Below are 14,915 nucleotides of genomic sequence, written 5' to 3'. Positions count from 1 at the left end.
GCAAATCTTTTTGGTTCCTGATTTTCAGAGAGAATAGAAATGGTATGGGTTGTGTGAGTTTTTTTCAAAAAAATTATCCAGATCCAGTAGTTACTGAATTCAGATAATAGGCATCTGGATAGTGAGGGATACGTGTATTTATTTGCTGAACTTGCCTTTCTCTCCGTCCCCCCATTCACACTGAAGCTTATGAGCTTCATCAGGACAGGGACTGCATCTCTGTTATTGTTTATCGTCATTTTGTTTTTCTTCCATGCATTGTAGCACCACGCCTGGCATGATAGGCAACCAATAATAATTTGTGGAATGAATGAATAAATGAATGAATGAATTATTCTGGTGACTCCATGAGGCTATGAAACACGGTGGGAAGGGCAGCTCCCTCAAACTCAGAGACAGCACTGAGAAAAAAATCCATAGTTTAAGGCAGAGCTTGCCCAGGGCTCCCAATTTTTAGTGTAACCCAGTGTTCCTCAATCTTCTTTTCATTATTGTCCCCTAAGGAGCCTTCTTATTTTTTTTATTTAATTAAAAAAAAATTTTTTTAATAAATTTATTTATTTATTTTTGGCTGTGTTGGGTCTTTGTTGCTGCACGCGGGCTTTCTCTAGTTGCAGAGAACAGGGGCTACTCTTTGTTGTAGTGTGCGGGCTTCTCATTGCTGTGGCTTCTCTTGTTGTGGAGCACTGGCTCTAGGTGCATGGGTGTCAGTAGTTGTGGCGCATGGGCTCAGTAGTTGTGGCTCACGGGCTCTAGAGTTTAGGCTCAGTAGTTGTGGTGTACAGACTTAGTTGCTCTGCGGCATGTGGGATCTTCCCGGACCAGGGCTCGAACCCGTGTCCCCTGCCTTGGCAGGAGGATTCTCAACCACTGTGCCACCAGGGAAGCCCTAAGGAGCCTTTTTAGACATTCTTTTCCCAACAGCTCCGCCTCGTGGAATTTTAATACAGTTCATATACCATATAACTGTTTACGTCTTGTATGTATATCTGTACTTTATATATTAGAGTCAGATTATTTTTGCTTCTCAAGAACCAAATTGTGCCCTCTAGGGAACGTGTGATGTAACCCAAGAGAAAGCCTTGTCCTTATAGGAGCTCATGACCTGCTCCACTTCCTGTTGCTACCATTCATCTCCAGTAGGGGGCGCAACCTCTAGCTCCCCTCGGGACTCCGGTCTCCCGGCAGCCCTCTTGGTTCTGCTTATTTTTTTCCAGCCATCATTGAAAAGAAGACCAACGACCTGCTGCTGTTAGAATCCTACAAGCGGATCATGGAAATGGAAGTGGCAGAGGCGGACGTCCCGCCACCCTTCATCAACCCCTTCTGGGGCGGCTCTGCCCTCCTCAAGCCTGCAGAACCCATCAAGGTCATACCCCCAGTGCTCGGGGCTGACCCCTTTAGCGACAGGTTGGATGAAGGTGAGTTCTTTCTTCCCGGACTTCTCTTTCTACCGCGCAAAGACTAGCCACAGATTCTGAAGTTTAGTTATCCTGGGTACTTTAAAAAAATTGCAACAGCTTTGTGACCATTTCATGAACCTTAAAATGTGCAAAATTCCCAGGCTGTCAAGTAATGGGCACAGGAGATTCCCTGATCCCGGCTCCCACCCTAACCCTATGCTCTTGAGACTCGCTCCTCCATCTGTGACCTCCTTTCCGCAGCCCCATCCACGTCCCCCAACCCCGTGGTTGAAGCGCCCGAGACGGTTCACGCCAGAGCTGAACTGTGGCCCTGCGGGCGCCTGCGCATTGACCTTCTTTGCTTTTGGAGGCAGAAGCTCATGATACTCCCCCTGGTGGGGGTCTGCCCTTCTCTCCGAAGGTGGGGATATAATCGGCCCCACATGGTTTTTGGAGGGCAGTTTGGCAACACGTTCGGGAAGCCTGAGAAATGGTTATGTTACTGAGCCAGTTTCGGTTTTTGCAATACGCAGCAAGCCAAACGCTGAGACGTGGAGGGCTGCAGCTGAGACGGGGGTTATTCACAAGGCAGCGAAGCGAGGAGATGAGGTGGGAGAACAAATCTCCAAAATCTGCCTCCCCGAAAGCAAGGGGCTCGGGTATTTATGGAATAAAGAATAAAGAAGCAGGGTGGTCCGAGTCGTGGGGAGTGTGAGGAAAGGCAATTGGAAAACGGTGCGGTAATCGGGGTTCTGTGCCGGTGTAACTAGGCTGTGGGCCTCTGCACGTTCAAGAGGTCATCCAGTGACACTCGCACGTGCCCAGTTGAAGGATTGGTGGTTCCTTCCAGTGTTAACCAGCTCACCTGGAACTAGACATAGCTGAATCCAAGCTCCTGGAAAACAACTCAGGCAAACACATTGTTTAGGCTACATGCTGCTTGGAGGACAAGCAAGTCTTTTGTAGCAATAATTAAAACGACCTTGCTTAGTGAAGACAGGTTACAGGTGAAATGGGGTTGACTAATGATTACCCACGGTTTCAGATACACACATTGAGCCTGTAATCTCGCTTGTGGGGATTGGCCCTTCAAAGAAAACTTATTCAAGGGTTAAAGATGGAAGTAGGAGGGTGATTGAACTGGAAATGACTGAAATGCTCACCCGTTAGAGATTGGTTAAATAAGTCATAGTTCACCCATGCATGCCACGGAATACTATGCAGCCAGTAAAAAGAATGCAGTGGGCCGACATGAACTGACATGTATATATGGCATCTAGTGGCCAGGGATGCTGCTAAAAATCGTGCAGTGCACAGGACAGCCCTTCACAACCTGATTTATAATAGAGAGAGGGGGAGAGAGAGAGAAGGAAGGAGGAGGAGGAGGAGGAAGGGAAGGAGGACGTTATCTTGATGATACATATAAAAACGAAGAGGTTGTATACTGCTGACTTACAGTGGTTATTTCTGGGTGGTGGTTTGCAGAGAACTTTGCATTTCTAAGTTAATTCTGTATTGCTTAGAATTTTCTTTTACAATGATCTTGCATGACTTGAGTAATCAGAGGAAAAAATTTGGTTTTTTTAAAAGCTGCCCCTCTTCTGTGAGCACCGTTTCAAGTGTGCAGGTGTGCCAAGGATGGAGGGAGGGGACGGCCAACATGCGCGCTTGCACAGATGCACAGGCATACACACACCTCCTGTTTGATTTATTCAAGGCACCTGAGACTTAGCAGGAGTGAAAACTGGGCCTGATATTAGCCACCTTAGCACAGCTTCCCTTGGCCCTTTGAGTTCTTAAAGGAGGAGGGTGGCAGGGCACAGCTGCTGAGAACACTGCCCTCACAAGGTCAGGAATGTACAGATGAGGTCTTCATTTCTGTTCAAGGCAATGTTGATAAACATTAGGTTCTCTTAGCCCACTAGCCTCTATGGCTTGTATGTGTGAATTAGAAGAGGCAACCCCCTCTGGGCAGATTAATTAGGAAAAGGAGCCCCTGATGGGTAGACATGGCTTGGCAATCAAGTGGGGGGCTGGATTTCAGCCCTGTAGAAACAGGTGTCTTTGTGCAATCTACATCCTGAGCAACTGCACATGGTGACCCTATCTCCTTGATACTAAACCAAACTCATCTTTACATCCTCATCTTGGAGAAAAAAACAGTTATTGTCTGGCCATCCCTGAGCAGTACATCTCTGCCTGTCCTCCCCCTCCCTGGACTTTGAGAATTTTTACACTCCAACCCCCAGCACTCTGGAGGGACACCAAACCAGGCTTGGACATCCTTGAACAGGGCAGAGAGACACTGTCCCTGGGAAGGAAGCCCACCCCCTGCTGTGCTGGGTTTGATTTCCGAACTCCTCACACGAGTCCCATCTTTGGCACAGTGGACCAACCCCTGGACCACAGCAGCCTTCGGCAAATGGTGCTCAGCCATTACACCGCAAGAGAGTCTAGAAGCAGGGATTTACGCATGGAGAGCGTGCCTGAAAATGGGGACGATCTGAGGCCCAAGAAGAAGTTAACGGTCTGAGGTGGACATGGCCATGTTTGTACCATAACCAGAGAGAGTAAATGTTTTGTTCCGTAACCCTGGTGCCTCTTCACACTCATTACTAAGAGACTGGGGTGCTGGAGCCACCGCAGGATGGGGTAGAGGAGCAGGAGGGTCGAGTTCCAAAGCCAGCAAGAGGGCAAGAGTGGTGTGAGGTCACCATGGCTGGGAGCCAAAATACCGATTTCACGTCCTAGAACCACATGGGGTGCGGCAGACGCTCACAGGTGGGAACCAGGAGCCTTGGAGGCTCTGTGTGTGTGTGTGTGTGTGTGTGTGTGTGTGTGGTGTGGATGAATGTGTCACTGTGGAGCTGTGTCCAGGGTGTCTTGCCCTGAAACACAAACTCCACTCGAGCGCTCTGAGCTGGGGCCTCTCCCGGGCCTGGCCGTGTCTCTGTAGGAGCCCCAGGTCACAGGTTCCGGATGTGGGGGATATGGATTGTTGTAGGGTTTGGATCATGATGGGTCATCATGGCGTGGGGGGCCCCTGGGTCCCTGCCTTCCCAGCTTGCTGTTGGCTTTGAAAGGGACCCCCCCCCCTTCCCAGCAGGTGATGTCATTGGAGCTGACCCTGAGCTCCTCCTCTGGGGGCTCTGGTGTTGTTCTTGAATCTTGGAGACTGGCTCCAGTTCTGGCTCCTTCAGCCACCTGGACCCCCTCATGCCCCCTGGTCGACCCCAGCTGCCACTCCCACCCCCAATTTCAGCCCTTTGTTTCCATCACACCATTCGCTTTGGCTGTGTCCTGGGCTCTTGGGGTGCTCTTGAAAACTTTGAGTGCCCAGCATCCACTCCCCTTTCTTCCTAAAAGGCATTTGAATTTTCCTTTGGGGAACGGCCCCTCCCACCCTCAGGCCGTGTGGTTTGGAAGGGGCTGGTTTCAACCCCAACGCAAGGGTTAATCACGTGACCAAGTCTGCCAGTCAGAGCACTACACCTGTTTCGGGGTTGGTTCAGGTATCCCATACGCCCTGTTCTGGGATTTGTGTGGAGCTGGGAGAGAGGGAGGTGCCCTCTTTCCACTAGGATTGCTGTGGGGATAGACAAGAGCTAAGAACTGCTGGTGACCATTCTGTCACCACTGAGAGCAGAGCAACATGAAAGAAAGCAGAGCAGTGGAGAGGCCTCCTCAGGTTCTGTTGGTACTGTTTGAGCTCCTGGATGCAGCTATGCCTGAAGCCCTCAGACTTCTCAGTTATGTGAACTCATTTGTCTCCTAAGTTGGGATTCTTGCAGCCAAAACAGACCCCAGTGTTTCAGCAATGATTTTGGTCACCCAAAATCAAGAGTCAACTCACACCTAGGCCTAGTTCCTAGACCCCAGGCAGGGTCAGAAGTCATTATCTATGTATGTCTGTGTCCCTCCCCCAATTTGCCAGGAGAGAAATACAGACAACTTCTACTTTATCTGAAATTAGAAATTAACCTCTTACAATTAATGGATGTGATTTTTTGGCCAAATGAGCCATATTTCTAGTGTGCATGTGAGGCCTCTTCTTCTTAACTTATCCTGGGGCCTAAACACATCTATGGGAGAAGCATTCCAGTGACATCCTAAAGGAAAGTACACCAGGGAAGCTAGGCTCTACCAGTGCTCGAACTCTTTGAAAGAAAGGGTTGTGGTCCTCTAGTTAACATTCCAGTAAAATGTGGACTTTCATGGAAATAGTCCTGAGTGGCTGTGAAGGTCTGTGGCCACGCTATGCGGCCTGCGGGATCTTAGTTCCCCGCCCAGGGATGGAACCCGTGCCCCTGCAGTGGAAGCGTGGAGTCTTAACCACTGGACCACCAGGGAAGTCCCTGAAGGTCTATCTTACAGAGTCACTAAGATTCAATAATAATGACAGCAGGGCCATCACTAGCTCATACACCACCTTCACGGGAACTAGCAAAGGGTCTTCCATACTCAAGGACACACCATAAACAAATACACAACCTCCTGTTTATTTGAACATGGTCTCTGGATGGATTTCCATCTGCCGGCTGTGTGGCCACGTGGTATCTCTAAGGCACCCAGGCTGCGAAGAAGATGGAGGTAGATAAATGAGGCGGCCACACAGCCAACAGGCCAGGGGCAGGGGTGGTGGCATTACTGGGCAAAGTGAGGAGAGGGCAGGGACGCCCCCCATCCACCCACCCAAAGGCAATCCCCTCCTTAGTCCTTCTCTTCTCCGTGGGTGATGATGTGCACCAGGTTCTTATAGTCCAAGTTGCCAGTCACATCAGGGGGGAAGGCGGCAAACATCTGGTCGACCTGCAACGAATCAGCAAGATGTGCTGAGGACATGGGGAGGGGCAGTGGAGGGGGGAGGGCTGTGTGCGGGGCAGCCCAAGTGGAGAGGCAGCTGGGGGCCTGGAGGACATGGGTTGCGGTGGACATCTCCCTCCGTGCCCTCCTGCTTCCTTGCCCTTTGTAGCTCTTCCACAGGTGCCAGCCCCAAGGGCCATCCTGCAGGGATGTTCCCGGGAACCAGCCTGCGACGGGGAAAGAAGGGATCGCAAACTCAAGTGTGCAAAGGGGTGGGCAGGTTATGTGGGGGAGCAAAGTGGGCCTGGTGGGGACTGTGGCTAAATGGAGGCTAGTCCATCTACAGAGGTCGCAACTGCTCAGGGCCAGCCCATGTGTCCACATGGGCAAGGAGGTCAGACTCTTTGAGGAATTTGTTTCTTTGAGGGAAACTAGAAATTAAATTTTTTTAAATGTGCAATTTCTACATTTAAAAAGTATTGGCTAGTTATTTGTTTTTTAATTTGGGGTTAATAATAGATAACATTTATATTGCCCTTATTACATATCAGCACTTTATACATGTGAACTCATTTAATCCTCACAGTGTACTATGAAGTAGATTCTATTATTGTCCCCACTTTACAGATGAGGAAATTGAGGCACAGTGAGGTTAAGGAGCTTGTCCAAAGTCCCAAAGCCTGGTGAGAGTTGAAAGTCAGGCTCTTGCAACTGCTTGAGTTTTGAGGGGGAAATCCAAATAAAATTTTTAGTAAAATGTGAAACTTGATGGAATCAGGCCAGAGAGGCTATAAGGGACCATTTTAAATAGACTCATTAAGGTTCATTAGTAACGTTGACAAGGCAGTTGCTTGTTTATACAGGGCCTTTGGTGAATTAGCAATAGTGCCCCTTCTTCCAGGCACATCTGCCACCTGCCAGAAAAAGTCATATATTCTGATTTCTAAAAAATTATAACAGGACACTTTACTGCCATCTGCTGGAAAACTATTGCAACAAATAAATACTCTGCAGTATTAAGGGCATCCAGGAGGATTGTGCAGTGTACAACCTACACGACTGTATGCGGTGACCCTGCATGCCACCTTCACTTCATCAGGAAATTGATGCTCTCACCAGGTATCCATGCATTATGAGGAAGACAGAACCTGGAGTCAGACAGACCTAGGTTTGAATCCAGGCCCCGGCATTTCTCATTAGTGTTGTCCTTTTAGTCAAAGCAAAGTGACTTTGCTTCCCTGAGCCTCAGTTTCCCCATCTGTAAAATGACCATAATACTAGTCCCTACCTCACAGGGTGATTGACAGAGTGAAATGAGATAAGGGCTTAGTAAACAAGAGCAGATTCTCTCTCAGTGTGGGGTCGGGGTGTTTTATATAAGAGAGTCTGGAGAGGGAGTCCCCAGAAGGGTGAGGCCAGGAGCTGGGGTACAGAGAGTGTCCAAAGGGCCCTGTTACCTCCTCCTTGGAAAACCTCTCCGCCTGCGTGGTCAGCATCTCCTGTATGCTGCAGAGAGAGAAAAGCAGGTATTGCAGCCGGCTGTGTGGAGAGGGCTGGGGGGAGAAGCAAGGAACCCCACGTCTTCCCCCACAGATCCCACTCACTAATCAGCCCTGAGCACCCCTTTGCCTTCAGGGTCAAACACTTTGAACGCGTTGAGAATGGTCTCCTCGGGGTCTGCCCCTGAAACAGAAAATGGAGTTAAAATGTGCCATGAGGGGCTGGGAACCTCTGGTAAGCAGGAAAGGTCCTGTTGCCTCCTGAACACTGAGCCTTGGCGTTTTGAAAGAGTGGGCTGAGAATCCAGTTCTTTCTTTCTTTCTTTTTGGCTGCGTTGGGTCTTCGTTGCTGTGCGCGGGCTTTCTCTAGTTGTGTTGAGCAGGGGCTACTCTTTGTTGCGGTGCACGGGCTTCTCATTGTGGTGGCTTCTCTTGTTGCGGAGCACGGGCTCAGTAGTTGTGGCTTGCAGGCTCTAGAGCGCAGGCTCAGCAGTTGTGGCACATGGGCTTAGTTGCTCCGCGGCATGTGGGATCTTCCCAGACCAGGGATCTAACCTGTGTCCCCTGCATTGGCAGGCGGGTTCTTAACCACTGAGCCACCAGGGAAGTCCTGAGAATCCAGTTATTTCTGAGGAAGCCCAAGGTCGAGCATGGATCTAGACTTAGAAAGACTCGGATTCAAATCCTGACTCCAGCATTTGTTAGCTGTGTGGCTGCAGGCAAGAGACTTTCCGTCTCTGAGCTTCAGTTCCCCATCTGTAGACTGGGATAAGAATAGAAACTACCTCCTAGATGCTATTAAAAAAGGTGATGCATATAATGTGTTTAAAGTGCTTAGCATGAGGTCTGGATCAGGGTAAGCCTTGGAGCACTGTTAACTGCTGATTTTATTGTTTTTTCTTCCCCCTGATGTTACTCTGCCTTCATGGGCCAACCCCAATATGTCCTCCCAGTGCTTTAATTGATGCCCAAAGATGAAGACACATAAAGACAGACAGACATACACAGACAGATGCACAGAGACACATATACACAGATATACATATACACACATAGATGCACAGATATACACATGAACTTACCCTTAAGTTTCTCCCCAAACATCTGTAGGAACACAGTAAAGTTAATTGGACCTGGAGCCTCCTTGAGCATTTCATCAATTTCCTCATTTTTCACATTCACACGCCCTAGGGCAGGAGACAGACACTTAGCAACTCCAAGCTGGGACAGAAACAGCTGTCAGAACACTGGCATTTGCCCTTATAATCCTACTTCAAGGAATCTAGTCTAGAAATAATCAGAGACGGGAGTGAAAGGGGCCAAAGATTCACGTGAGAAGATGTTCTCAAAAGTGTTATTTATAAAAGTCAGACAACTGGGAACAACCCAAAGAGGGTTTAGTTACTTTTTAAAATAGTGCCTTCAGAACCTGGAACAAGTTATACAGATGTTTTAATATTTTACTCAATGGGAAATGCTCGTATTATAAATTAGCCCTTGTTACTTGGAGGTGGGTGAGACATCAGAATTACCTGAGGGAACTTTTTCAAATTACACCTGCTATAACCCATACAGCCTTGGAGATTCTGATGTACCTGCTCTAGCCACTGCCACAGGCCATATAGTACCTCTGTGTAAGTTAGAAAAAGCCACGCCTTCTTAAGATAATTTATGTTTTAAATGTAAAAGTCTACAGTGGCTACAAATATGAATAGTACTCTGTATAATTGCTCAGTACACAACCTGCACAGCTGTTCATGGCCCTGAGTTCTGGGGTTAGGAGTGGAGGAGCGGTTAGTGGTGGCAGGTTGGACACATATTTTGAAACAGCTCCATGTACTCATCCTCATCCTACTGAGATGTTAAATTTTAAAACCTGAATCCAGAATAGAATGATTCCAGCTATTAAACACACGCGTGCGTGCACACACATGCACACACACACACACACACACACACACACACACACACACACGAGATGCCTAGAAAAAAACTTAGAGGCTGAGATGTTAACAGTGGAATGTGGCCTAATGGCCAACGTTGTTTCCTCTTTATACTTTTCTGAATTTTCCAAGTGTTCTATTGTAAACTGCCATTGCATTCAAAACCACACAAAAATTACTTTGAAAGAAAAATAAAACACATGTGAAGACGCTCAAAGACTAAAACACTTCTTTCCTATCCTCTGAAATTTGCCTTAAAGACCAATCTTGGTTGAGCTGTTTCTTTGGAAAATGACAAGCTCTTGACCTTTTTGATGGCCCCACCTCCTGCCCCTCACAGGAGTGGGATAAGGAGACCCTCCTGCAGGCGTTGGTGGGGCGACGTACCAAGAGCAGCAAAGGTGTCCCTCAGATCGTTCTTGTCTATGAAGCCATCCCTGTTCTGGTCCATGATGGTGAAGGCCTGTGAAAGGGAGGCGGTTGTCTGGTCAGCCCAAGAGAAATTGGGGGCAGGAGCCCTAGAGGTTATGCCAAGGGCTGGGGGCAGTGGGATTCTGGGGTTTTCAAGGCACATCGAAGGACATTAGATCAAGAATCAAGGATTTGAAACAGGCTAGCAGTTCCTCAGAATGTTAGGCCTAGAGTTATTGTAGGACCCAGCAATTCTACTCTTCGGTGTGTTCCCAAGAGAAATGAGAACACATGTCCACACAGACACCTGTAGGTGAATGTCCACAGCAGCACTATTCACAACAGCCCCAAACTGGAAACAACCCACATGCCCATCAACTGATGAGTGAATAAACAAAATGTGGTCTCTCCCCATGATGGAATATCATACAGCAATAAAAAGAAGGAAATTCTGACACATGCTGCAACATGGATGAACCTTGAAACATGATGCTGAAAGAAGCCAGACACAAAAGACCACATAGTATATGACTCCATTTCTCTGAAGCTTCCAGAACAGGCAGATCCATAGAGACAGAAAATAGATCGGTGGTTGTCAGGGGCTGGGGGGGCGGGAGAAATGGGGAGTGACTGCTAATGGGTATGAGGTTTCTTTTGGGGGCAATGAAAATGTTCTAAAATTAGTGACGATGGTTGCAAAATTCTGTGACTATATTAAATAACCACTGAATTGTACAGTTTAAAAAGGTGACTACATGGTACGTGAATTATATCTTTATAAAGCTGTTATTGAAAAAAAAAAACTAAGTTAAAAACTGGAGTCTGTCCCCGCCAGCTCGCAAGCCCGCATTATCTGTAAAACAGAGCCAGTAATCTTTCCCAGCTGGCTCCAGGGAGACTCTAAGAGCTTTGTGAATGCCCAGGTAATTGACAAATGATGTATTATATCTGTGTTTTTTTAGTTCTTTTAGCAACTGGTTCCTGAAAGTATTTGCATCCCCAGGTCACACCCCCAGCAGCTGATCTCATTCCAGAGGTTGGGACAGAGTGAGGGAGAAGGGCGGGTGTAGTCTTCTCCATGGAAGGGGACTATTTCAAGTTCAGATATGATATTTCATCCCAGGAATTCCTCTTTCCCTGGAAGCTTATGGGCCACGGCGTTCCTGTGATCTGAATGTTGGTGGGGACAGCAGGGGCCAGTCTTCATGTCCCATTGGAAGAGCCCCAAACAGTTTCCCCTTTTATATGAAACAGTGTCCTCTCCAGCATAGCTTTAACGTATTTTCCTCTGAAGGGCCAGGTGAGAATGTGGATGACTCAGCGTGAGCCATCAGGACTGCTGGAAAATTAGTTCAGTTTATCCTTCTGAGCCTGCGGCAGTGGCTTAATTTTGCCTAATTGGTACTTAGGTTTGCTTACTAAGGCACATGCCCATAGACTGTGATAGGGTTTCAGACCCGGCTAGCATTCAACAACTGAGGACTGTAAAAATTAAAATCTAAGATACTCTCAGACGTCTCTCAGACTGACAAAAATAATTTTTGAGATGTTAACGCCCTATGTTGATGGAGATGTGGCGGGAAAGGCACTTTCTCCTCTTGGTGCTGATGGGAGTCAGAATGATCACAGCATTTCTGGAGGGCAACTTGGACCAGTGGTTATACTTGGTTTTAGTTCCTTTTTTAAAAAAATTTCCTTCGATCCAGCTGTTCTGCTTTTAGGAATTTACCCCAAGGAAATAACCAGAGATACAAGCAAAGGTGTGTTATTTATAATAGTACAACATTCTGTATATAACATCCAACCATAGGAAGCAGTTTAAATAAATTATGGAAAATGTTGGTGCTGAATTGCTCAAAGAAAAACAGCAGGTACTGATTAGTGTGCTTTGTTTAACAAACGTGTACATATTTTGGGTTGGCCAAAAAGTTCGTTTGGGTTTTTCCATAAGGTCTTATGGAAGAAAACGAAAGAACCTTTTGGCCAACCCAATATATAACAAAAATCACCAGAAGGGTGAATACCAAAATGTTAACTGATTATCTCTGGGTAGTAGAATTGTAGGTCAGGTCATTTTTATTCTTTGTGCATTTCTGAAATTCTTTCCTACATTTTCAACAAGACATATGCTTTACTTTGATGATCAGCAAAAGTTAATTCCTTTAAGTCATTCACACACACATTCAGACCGAATTTGGGGTTTTGGGGGAGGATAAAGACAACCTAACTGAGAGGTCCTTGCAGGGAGTGTGGAACGAGGGAAAGGCTCTTTCTAGCATGTGGGCATCTCCACCCAGGCGAATGATTCCACAGCTGCACCCACCTCCTTAAATTCCTGGATCTGGCTCTGTTCAAACATGGAGAACACGTTGGAATTGGCGCCCTCTGCTCTCTTCTTGGCTTTCTTAGGTGACTAGGGGGTATAAAAGCATCGATTAAAAAAAGTCAGAGGCTGGGAATTAGAAGACTAGGTCAGGTGACATCTCTGGGTGAGCCTCAGCTGCTTATCTGTGAAATGGGGGTATGGTGCCCATACTCATCTCAAAATGGCGTTGCTGGAAAGATAAAAGGACACGGAATAAGGTTTCTCAAAAGCACCCCAGTTCTGGTGGATCGTAAAAGACTGTGGGTCTTGCAGCAGCTCCTTTGCAAACTAGGGGAGGTAGAGGTCTGTCTCCGGGGATGGAGGCCAGACTTTCGGATCAGGCCCAGCAGGACCCAGCTGCTTTTGTTTCGATGCATTTCACAAAAAGTTCAGTAATGCACAGAAGGAGAATTGATTGGAGGCGAAAAAAAGTCAGGCTCACTGAACCATGAGGAATGCGAGATGAAATGACACATTTTCAGGGTGTTAAAACCCAACTGCTCTGTCCCCCTCAATTTTCTCTTGATCCAAATGGCAGCAAAATCTCCTCTCTAAATGTTCTGTCCTTGCACCGTGCAAACAGAGCAGAGAAGAGCGAGTTAACATTTCCCCACCCGCTTCTGACTTGAGTTACAGCAAACGCTTGAACACTGCATATGTTATTGCATTTAATCCTCATAACTGCTCTGTCAAGTGGATGCTATTATTACCATCGCCATTTTACGGGGAGGCAACCACGGCTCAGAGAGGTCGGGTCATGTACCCAAGGTCACACAGTCACAGAAAGGCAGAGCTGGTATTGAACTTGGGCAGACTGACTCCAGAGTCTGTGCCCCTAACCACAGTCCTACACTGACCCTGATTTGGGGGCTTCCTGCTTCGGGAGGGGGACACCTAACCAAAAACATAGGGAGAAAGGTTTTAAATTTGCAAGTTCAAGAGGTGAAAACAGAAAAGATTCTTTTCCCCAAACACCTGAACAAGAGAAAAGAATTACAATTTGATCCTTAAAAGTGTTCAATCCCATTTTGCAAGCCCTGGGAGTTATTGATTCCTTGAGAGGTCAGTAGACAAGCCATAAAAAAGCCAACTCTCTTATTTTGTTTTTGCGAGTCCCCGGGAGCTGCTGTTATTTGTGGCTTATCGGGGCATTGATTGGGGTTCCTCTGTGTGCACACAGCGAGTAGTGCTTTTTCCACCAGGGTCTGGGGCCCCAGAAAGCTGCCTTTCTCCCCCTCCCCTTTCGTCCTTTGCTTGTAGGTGGTGTCCTCACCTCACCGCCCAGCATCACTTACCTCCGGGGGCCCTCGATACTCACCATGGTGGAAAGGACACAGCAGTGCTCCCCCAGAAGAATCCCACAGGCTGCCCAGCTTTCCTCAGCCCAGGAACAATAAATACTTCCTCCCCAAGTTTAAAAATAACCCCATGACCACTTTTGGCAGTAGTAGGTGAGGCGGACACCACCTAAGGCCCCCCCCCCCGCCCCGACCCCATGCCGTTCTTCTGAAGTAAGGGCAGCTCACTCGCCACCCAGTGACACGTGAGACCCAAAAAGGCATTCAAGGTTAAAGAGACTGGCGGCTGGTGCATGGGGAGAGATGTGGCTCACTTTCTGCAGCGCTTGGGCGGTCAGCACTTGTGCTTGTCTGTTTTGAGAAGGAAAATGGCAGGGAGAGGAGACTTAAAATTCTCTAACATTATCAGGCATGGGTCTCACCTCAGGGTCTTTGTACCTGCAGTCTCCTCTGCCTGGAATGCTTTTCTGTCAGACATCTGCAAGGCTCCCTTCCTCACCTCCTTCAGGTCTTTGCTCAAACGTCACCTTCTCAGTGAGACCTCCCTACCACCCTATTTAAAATAGCCGTTTAGCCCTGCCCTGCAGAGACCTTTCTCTGCTTTGTTTTTCTCCCCAGCATTTACCACTTTCTAACATACCATGCAATTCACTTATTTTGTTCACTGTCAGTGGACAGCTCAGGAGGGTGGGTCCTCTTTTTTTCCCTCACCACTCTCTCCCTGGCTCCAAGCTCGAGACTGGCAGGCACACAGCAGCTGCTCAACGAGTATGTGTTAATTGACTGAAGAAATAACAGCTCTCGGGCTTCCCTGGTGGCGCAGTGGTTAAGAATCCGCCTGCCAATGTGGGGACACGGGTTCGAGCCCTGGTCCAGGAAGATCCCACATGCCGCGGAGCAGCTAAGCCCATGTGCCACAACTACTGAGCCTGTGCTCTAGAGCCTGTGAGCCGCAACTACTGAGCCTGCGTGCCACAACTACTGAAGCCCGTGTGCCTAGAGACTGTGCTCCACAACAAGAGAAGCCACCGCAATGAGAAGCCTGTGCACCACAACGAAGAGTAGCCCCCGCTCGCCGCAATTAGAGAAAGCCCGCGTGCAGCAACGAAGACCCAACACAGCCAAAAATAGAGGGAGGGAGGAAGGAAGGAAGAAATAACAGCTCTCACGGAGTGCCTGGGTACACGTCTCGT

The 14,915-nt window shown here is 47.9% G+C and overlaps 2 protein-coding genes across 2 annotated transcripts in view; one reads left to right on the top strand and one right to left on the bottom strand.

Moving 5' to 3' along the window:
* CCDC63 (coiled-coil domain containing 63) overlaps positions 1-4,458 on the top strand; it is a 28,196-nt gene extending 23,738 nt beyond the window's left edge. The window contains exons 9-10 of the mRNA XM_082356058.1: positions 1,218-1,421; positions 3,791-4,458. Coding sequence (XP_082212184.1) covers positions 1,218-1,421; positions 3,791-3,936 — 350 coding nt within the window. The 3' untranslated portion in view covers positions 3,937-4,458. The remainder of the gene's footprint in view (positions 1-1,217; positions 1,422-3,790) is intronic.
* A 1,428-nt stretch (positions 4,459-5,886) lies between these two features.
* Positions 5,887-13,897, bottom strand: MYL2 (myosin light chain 2). The gene is made up of 8 exons (XM_082356052.1): positions 13,743-13,897; positions 12,383-12,472; positions 10,036-10,111; positions 8,788-8,892; positions 7,811-7,889; positions 7,664-7,712; positions 6,096-6,212; positions 5,887-5,976 (listed from the first exon to the last, which is right to left on the bottom strand). Exons 1-7 carry the CDS (start codon positions 13,743-13,745, stop codon positions 6,114-6,116), a joined length of 501 nt encoding a protein of 166 aa, XP_082212178.1. The 5' UTR covers positions 13,746-13,897; the 3' UTR covers positions 5,887-5,976; positions 6,096-6,113.
* Between the last annotated feature and the right edge of the window lie 1,018 nt (positions 13,898-14,915).

The sequence above is a fragment of the Balaenoptera borealis genome, assembly GCF_965194805.1.
Source record: "Balaenoptera borealis genome assembly, chromosome: 14".
NCBI lineage: Eukaryota > Metazoa > Chordata > Mammalia > Artiodactyla > Balaenopteridae > Balaenoptera > Balaenoptera borealis.
This window is presented reverse-complemented; position numbering and strand designations above follow the sequence as displayed.

What these genes read in the sequence shown, in the direction of transcription:
- MYL2 (XM_082356052.1), bottom strand. An exon ending in GTTTGGGGAGAAACTTAAGG is followed by an intron (nt 7,890 to 8,787) that starts GTAAGTTCATGT and finishes TTTCTGTTTCAG; the next exon opens with GGGCAGACCCCGAGGAGACC. An exon ending in AGAGGTTTTCCAAGGAGGAG is followed by an intron (nt 6,213 to 7,663) that starts GTAACAGGGCCC and finishes GATTCGTTGCAG; the next exon opens with GTCGACCAGATGTTTGCCGC.